This window comes from Manihot esculenta, chromosome 9, assembly GCF_001659605.2.
Source record: "Manihot esculenta cultivar AM560-2 chromosome 9, M.esculenta_v8, whole genome shotgun sequence".
In the NCBI taxonomy this organism is placed as follows: Eukaryota; Viridiplantae; Streptophyta; class Magnoliopsida; order Malpighiales; family Euphorbiaceae; genus Manihot; species Manihot esculenta.
The window spans coordinates 4538186-4546117 of NC_035169.2; the positions used below are offsets into that span (position 1 = coordinate 4538186).

Genomic DNA, 7932 nt, shown 5'->3' on the forward strand with positions numbered 1-7932 from the left:
TCCTTTCTCTTTATTTATCCTCTTTTTTAACTCCTCATGTCCATTGCACAAATAAAGGTCTCTTTAATCCAAACTGAGGGTCAATGAAAAGGCTCCATGAACGACATCCCGTTTTTAATGTTTGTCTAATCATTTTTACAATTGATAATACAAGCAAGGATCACCGCCATATCCGCCGAAAATGGATTTGGAACCACAATCACAGAACCCTGAACCGTCGCATCGCCGCCGAACAAACTGCACCAACTGCAATCGACCACTCCCAGTCTGTCTCTGCCACGTGATCCCCACCTTACCAATCCCAACTGCGACACAAATCATAATAATCCAACACCCACATGAATCACGCCACAAGCTCAATACTACACCTCTACTCACAAAATCCCTCCTCAACGCCACCTCTCTCATATCCCGCCGCCTAACCCCTAACCTCCACCCTCTCCTCACCGACCACCATCCCTCTACGGCCACATTTTACCTCTTTCCTCCTTCTCATTCTTCTCCGGCAATACCTTTATCGGACCTCAAGAAATCAGTCAACGAATTTCGAAACACCAGCAATGATCCTGTCGTTTTAATCGTATTTGATGCGACGTGGAAGCATGCGAAGGAGATGGTGAGCGCGAGCGAAGGATTTTTGAGCAAATGCGCAACGAGAGTGTGTTTGGATGGATTTGATGAGGATAGGGAAGGAGGAAGCATATATGACTCGGAGTTGGTATTGCGAAAGGAGCCGTACGGTGGCTGCGTTAGTACCTTGGAGGCGGTGGCCAGGTGGTTGGGGGCGACGGAGGAGAATGGGCCGGAGATTGAAGAGAGATTAATTGGGGTATTGAGAGAGATGGTTAGGTTGCAGGCTCAGTTCTTGAAGCCCATGAAGCCTAGGCCCAAAAGGCCCAAAATTGATCGGAGAGAACCTTTCTATTAGAGGCTTCTACTCCCCCGGTTCCCATTATTGTACTCTTGTTCCGTTTTATGAATTTATGAAATGCAATCTTTTTTTAATTTATTTTTCTTTTTATTTGTTTAATCATGTCCAGCGACAATTTTAAAAATAAAATTTAATATTTTGACCTATTAAAAATATGCATACAAAAAGTTATTCTATATATATTTAACTAATTACTATGATTGGATATAATGATAAGGAAAACAAGATCTAATAAAATATTGATTTCAAATTTGTATGCCTAGTTTTACATAATTTTATTTACTTATGTTAGTTTATCAAATTTCAAATCAAATTAAAAGAAAAATATCAATAATGTATAAATATTATGTAAAAGAATATTTTAATATTTTTTTATCCAAAAATTAGTTTAATCTTTCTCGAAATTTGCACTTTTTCTGGGATGCTGTGTTCGGCCCACTAATACAAATGCAAAATCCAACAGGTTCGAAGCATTACCCATGAGCTTTGCTTCACTGGGCTGATCCACAAACCTCATACCATGCTCCACGCTAGCCCATGGCCCACCAACTTTGTGTCATATATATATATATATATTCTTTTTATTTACGCTAAGAATAATTTAAATGTGAATATATTTTTTAAGAATTTTTTTTAAAAAATAATTTATTCTTATTGTATAATTATAACTTTAGAAAATAAAGTGTGTTAATAAAATTCATGTATAAAAATATAACAATGTTAATCAAATTTTTTCAATTTTTTTAAAAATTATTTTTTAAAACAACCACTTTTCTTATTTTTTATTAATAAAACAATCATCGGATGTAGTTTTTTTTATTAATATTCAAGATAAATATTAAATTTTCTAATGAAAATTTTAAATTACACACACACAATAAATGAACTAAACTATTTTAATCAATGGTTTTAGGGATGGCAACGGGTAGGGTACCCGCGAAATTCAGGGTACCCAAATCCGAACCCGATTATATTTACAAAATCCGAACCCGTCCCAAATCCGTTTAATATTTTATTTTTACTATCCGAACCCGTCCCGAATCCGTTTAGCAATACCCGCACAATACCCGAACCCAATTTTTTTAATTCAATTTGATTAAAAAAACTGCCAAATAAACTACACCTAACAGTTGCACAACCGCAGTGTGTTCAATAACAAGAACCAGCAACTCAGCAACCTAGCAAATAATGATTTATAATCATATAATCAGATTAATTCCATAAATTCTACAAATCAACAGTATTACATTAATCAAATAGTAAATAATTAGATTTTTTAACAGTATCCAAATAATTAGATAAATAGTTCCTAAATTCTAAAAATCTTTAATAGCAACTAAAAATTTTTGAAGAACATACACACAAAAGATCTTGATTATCAAAAAATTTGATTGTAAACCTGAAGAGAGTTCCAGGAGATGTCGCCAACGCCGATTGAGGAGGGGAAGGGTTGTCTCTAGCATCAGTGAAGTGGAGGAGAGAAGCGTCAATTGAAAAGAGTAGATGTCACCGACTGGAGAGAGAGAAGGAGATATCGCCGATGCCGACCGGGGAGAGGGAAGAGTTGTCTCCAACTGGGAAGTCGTAGATGTCGCCGCTGGAGAGAGAGAAGGAGATATCGCTGACTGGGGAGATCGCTGACTGGGGAGAGAAAGGAGACGTCGCCGGTGCCGACTGGGCTGCCGGCAGTCGTCAGTGAAGTGGGGGAGAGGCGTGACTGAGAACTATGGGAAGGGAAGCGAGGGAGAGAGGCGCCGACGAAGAGAGGAAAGCAGAGTAAAATGAAAAAATGAATTAGGGATTAGGGTTACTTCACTTAATTTTGTTAATATAGCTAATCGGGTTCGGGTAACGGGTATGTAATACCCGGCTAGACTCCGGTATCGGAATTCCTACCGTCCGGTGGAATTTGGGTGTCGGAAACCTCTAGAAGGGTAAAAGCATGTTTTTATTAAATGTTTTCATGTATTTTAATGTTTTAAGTATGATTTTAAATAAGTTTTTGCATGAAAATTCTTTAAGGAAAAACCCAGGTTCGGCCGCCGAAACTCACTTTCGGCCGCCGAACATGCATGGACTTTGGGAGGCACGTTAGGCCCCCGAAAGTCTAAGTGAGGGAAGTGCAGGTTCGGCCGCCGAACCTCATGTTCGGCCGCCGAACATTGCATGGATGCGGAGGCACATTCGGCCCCCGAACGTGGCCTGGCCAGCCACTATAAAAGGGTCCCCTTGGTCCGCACGGGCGAGCTTTTTCTCTCCCATTGTCGGCCAAGGTGAGTCTCCACCGTTCCTCCCTCGATCTTGAGTGTTTCCTCTAGATCTTTCATGGTTTTAACAAGTTTATAACTTTGTTTTGAAGATTTGTGAGCTTTGAGCAAGTTTTGAGTGCTTGGAGGTTCAAAGAGCTTAATCTCTCCATCTCCAAGCTAGGATCGCTTTCCTCTCGTTTCTTCAAGAGGTAAGGGTCGATCTTGAACCCTTTATATGTTTTAAACAAGTTTTAAGTAAGATCTATGGGTAGAAATGCATGTTAGGACATATGTTGAGTTTATGGGTTTTGATGATGTTTGAGCAATGTAGCTTGATTGTGTGTGAATGAAGTGTTGTAGATGGGGTATATGCATGTTTGAGACCCCTAGGAACTTGTATGTGTGTTTTGGTTGAGAATTATGCATGATCTATGGTTTTGGGAGGCAGGAGGTTCATTTGAACCAAGTTTCTGCCGTTTGGCAGAAACCAGGTTCGGCAGCCGAAGGGAGTTTCGGCCGCCGAACCCCTCTTGTGAAGGCAGCTTTCGGCTGCCGAAGGTGCCCCCGAAAAGAGACTTTCGTCTCTGTCTGGCACTTTCGGCCGCCGAAGGTGCCGCCGAACCTAGCTGAGTTTCGTCTCTGTCCAGGACTTTCGGCCGCCGAAGGTGCCGCCGAAGGTGCCCTGTTCAGCCGTTTCATGCATATTTTCTGTGATGTTTTCATGATGTTTTAGGGGGTTTTTGGGGGATGTATTAGAGTTGTGTTTATATATGTTTGGTCCCTCATTGGAGTCCACCTGTGTAGGTTCGGACCCGAGGAACCGAGGACCCCAGCAGTGAGTGAGCTGCTTCAGTGTCTGGTCAGAGCTAACCAGAGGTGAGTGGGAACAAGCTTAATGTTTTAAATCAAGCAATTAAATGTTTTGAGCATGTTTCATGCATCATGATGACATGTAATAGGCTGATTGCATTAGTTCACGAATATGTCGCATTGCATTTTATTTTGTGGTTGTGGGTGAATGCTGTATGATCCAATTAGTCCACGAGACTTTATGTATGTTATGACAGGAAGACCAGGACCCCATGCTACGGCCTGGCACGAGACTTTATATAAGTTATGACAGGAAGACCAGGACCCCATGCTACGGCCTGGCACGAGGCTTTATATATGATATGACAGGAAGACCAGGACCCCATGCTACGGCCTGGCACGAGGCTTTATATATGATATGACAGGAAGACCAGGACCCCATGCTACGGCCTGGCACGAGACTTTATGTATGTTATGACAGGAAGACCAGGACCCCATGCTACGGCCTGGCATGAGACTATGTTGGGACTAATTGGTGACAGGTTCACCCTTGATGTGGATTGTCTGTGATATGATGCATTTCATGAAAGCATGAACTTTAATATAATGTTTTTAGTTTCTGCTCACTGGGCTTTTAGCTCACCCCTCTCCCCTAACCCCAGGTTTGCAGGTACGGGAGTGATAGAGAAGAAAAGAAGAGAAAAGTCATATGTATGTAATAGCTAGAGTATGTGGACATGAAAAATGATAAGAATGTAATGTAATTATGTTATTGAGGATAGAGTTGTGCTTGACCATAGTATATGTTAATCCCTTGGTATGTACATGATCTTGTGTTTTGATATTGATGTAAACCAACTCACCATATGATGTATAGCCCTTGAGGCTTTGATGAAATCCCACAGAGGGATTAATGTTTATGTATATGATGAATATAGTGCATGCACAGGTTGAGTTTGGTGAATGAAGAAAAAGAAAAGTTTTTAATTCTTATGTATGTTTGATGATCATGTATGGGATTAAATTGGTGAACAGGATGTATGTAGGCTTGCTACGGGTTCCGGCGGCCTTAAGCCGACCTGAATCCTAGCGCCGGTAGCGGTCCGGATTTCCGGGGCGTTACAGAGTGGTATCAGAGCCCTAGGTTCATATGGTCGGACCTAGAGTGTCGGGCTCATAGATGTTATAGAAGGTCAAGCACAATAGGCAAAAATCATGTCCACTAGGATAGGATGTAGAGTCCTGTCTTGCTATGATTGTATGATATACCATGATGATATGCTATGTGTGTAATGTAGCTGTGAGGTTCATGCTTGCCGACATGAACCATTTAATGCTAATGTTTATGTGATGTTTACTGTTTCTCAGAAAACAGGATGAGAGGAACCCGTCGATCTGCACGATTGACTGGAATACCACCTCAGGACGAGGGCATTGGTGCCCGTCCTTCAACATTGCCTAGGGCAATGTCAAGTAGGTCCAACAGGGACCGAGCAGTGAGAGACCCTAGAAGGTCTTTAGATCTGGGAAGAAGCAGATCAGTCAGAGGAACAGTGCAGGGAGGTATGTCAGAGGATATGGGGGATCAGATGGATGTTGATCAAAGGAGGGATGGCAGTTTGGGCGTCAGTATGTCAGAAGAGGGTATGGGAGAATCCCAAGGAGGCACTCAGGCCTCGGGATTTGTTCAGCCACCTCACTATCCGCCCTACACCCAAAATCCCGGGTATTCGATGGGAGGTACATCGGATTACCCTAGTTTTAACCCTTACTCCACACAGATGCCATACCCACCATACTACCCTCCATATCCACAGTACCCAATGTACCCACCTCCACCATATCATCCAAATCCAGCAAACCCTACCTCAGGGGATGCTGTACCTCCTCCACCACCAGCACCTACAGTCCCAGATACCCAGATACCTCAGCCTAGCTCATCTGGGGGAAGTAAGGCTAAAATGACAGATTACATGAAGTTGGGTGCTCCCCAGTTTGAGTCAGGCGATGACCCGTTCGTATATTTGGAGAAGGTCAAGATGATCACAGAGGAGATCGGAGCTGATGATAGTAGAGCCATTCAGATGGCTGGTTTCACCTTGAAATGCAAAAAGGCCCGTGAGTGGTTCAAAAACTATGTGAAGCCGAGGGTGGATAGCCTATCATGGGAGGAGTTCGCTAATGAATTTGCAGGATGGGCTTTCCCTGATAGTTCAAGGGAATTGAAGATGATAGAATTCGAGCAGTTGAGGCAAACCGATGACATGAGTGTAGACGAGTATACTGACAGGTTTATGGAGTTGCTGCCTTTTGCTGGGCAAGACCTTAGCACAGACCAGAAGAAGTCGAGGAGGTATATCATGAAGCTCCATCCCAGGTATTCCTCCTTGGTACAGTCAGCAGACAGAGAGAGTTTTCACGCCATAGTAGACATGGCTAGGAGAATGGAGGCTAGTGCCATCGTTCAGGGTACAGTCAAACAGACAGTGGCACAAGCTTCTGGTTCTAAAACTCCGGGAGGGGGAAGGTTAGATCCCTCTACCTTGAGTGCAGCAGCTTCAGGCAGTAAGAGATGGGGTAAGCCCAAGGGTAAGAAGAATAAGTTCTGGAACAAGGTCAAGTCTAGTCTGGGGTTTGGCAGTGGTTCTAGTTCTGGGGCAGATAATGCAGCTTGTGCGAAGTGTGGTAGGCCACACAGGGGTTTATGCCGGTATGGGACGACGACCTGCTACAGATGTGGGCAAGAGGGGCATATGTCATGGCAATGTCCTAAAGCAGTTCCTATGGCACAGACACAGCAGACAGCTTCAGGAAGTGTGGCACAGCCAGTAGCTCCAGCTGCTACACAGGCCAGTGGCAGAGGCAGAGGGAGAGGGTCAGCCTCTTCTTCAGCAGGGTTCAGAGGTGAGGGTCCGTCAGCTCCAGCCAGGATCTTCACCATGACGCAGCAGGAGGCTAACACATCCAACACCGTGGTGTCAGGTAAACTCATCATAGGGTGTTCTGATGTGTATGCATTAATGGACCCGGGTGCATCTCACTCTTTTATTGCACCGAGAGCCGTACAGAGGTTAGGATTGATGGTCTCTGAGTTAGAGTGTCCCCTATGGGTCAGTGGACCCAAGTGTGACCCGTCAGTTGCAGAGTCAGTCTGCCAGTGTAGTCCAGTTTTTATAGAGGGAAGATGCTTGTCCGCCGACCTTGTGGTTCTAGATTTGACAGACTTTGACGTCATTCTAGGGATGGATTGGCTATCTACCCATGGTGCTACCTTGGACTGCAGGGACAAAGTAGTTAAGTTCAGATGTCAGGATGGGTCAGAGGTCGTCTTCAGAGGAGACAATAGGGGTACACCTAGAGGTCTAATTTCAGCTCTTCAGGCTCGTAGGTTGCTTAGGAGGGGATGTCAGGGGTTTCTAGCTCATGTGAGGGAGTTGGATAGTCATGTTAGAGAGCCCGCCTCAGTGCCTGTGGTGAGTGAGTTCTTAGACGTTTTCCCAGACGAGCTGCCAGGGTTACCACCTGCTAGGGAGATAGAGTTCGAAATTGAGTTAATGCCTGGAACTAGGCCTATCTCTATCCCTCCCTACAGGATGGCACCAGCCGAGATGAAAGAGTTAAAAGAACAGTTGCAGGAACTGGTAGACAAGGGTTTCATCCGACCGAGTACCTCACCTTGGGGTGCTCCAGTACTCTTTGTGAAGAAAAAGGATGGATCCCTCAGGCTTTGTATCGACTACAGGCAGTTGAACAAAGTCACCATCAAGAATAAGTACCCATTGCCAAGGATCGACGATCTATTCGACCAGCTAGCAGGAGCGGGTTGTTTCTCCAAAATAGATCTGAGATCCGGGTACCATCAGTTGAGAATCAGAGAGGAGGACGTGCCAAAGACGGCCTTCAGGACCAGATATGGGCACTATGAGTTCCTTGTGATGCCGT

At 44.1% G+C, this 7932-nt stretch overlaps 1 protein-coding gene across 1 annotated transcript; it reads left to right on the forward strand.

The window, feature by feature from the left end:
* Positions 1-1009, forward strand: LOC110622424 (tRNA-uridine aminocarboxypropyltransferase 2). Its single transcript, XM_021766917.1, has one exon. It carries the CDS (start codon positions 182-184, stop codon positions 926-928), a length of 747 nt encoding a protein of 248 aa, XP_021622609.1. The 5' UTR covers positions 1-181; the 3' UTR covers positions 929-1009.
* The last annotated feature ends 6923 nt before the right edge of the window (positions 1010-7932 follow it).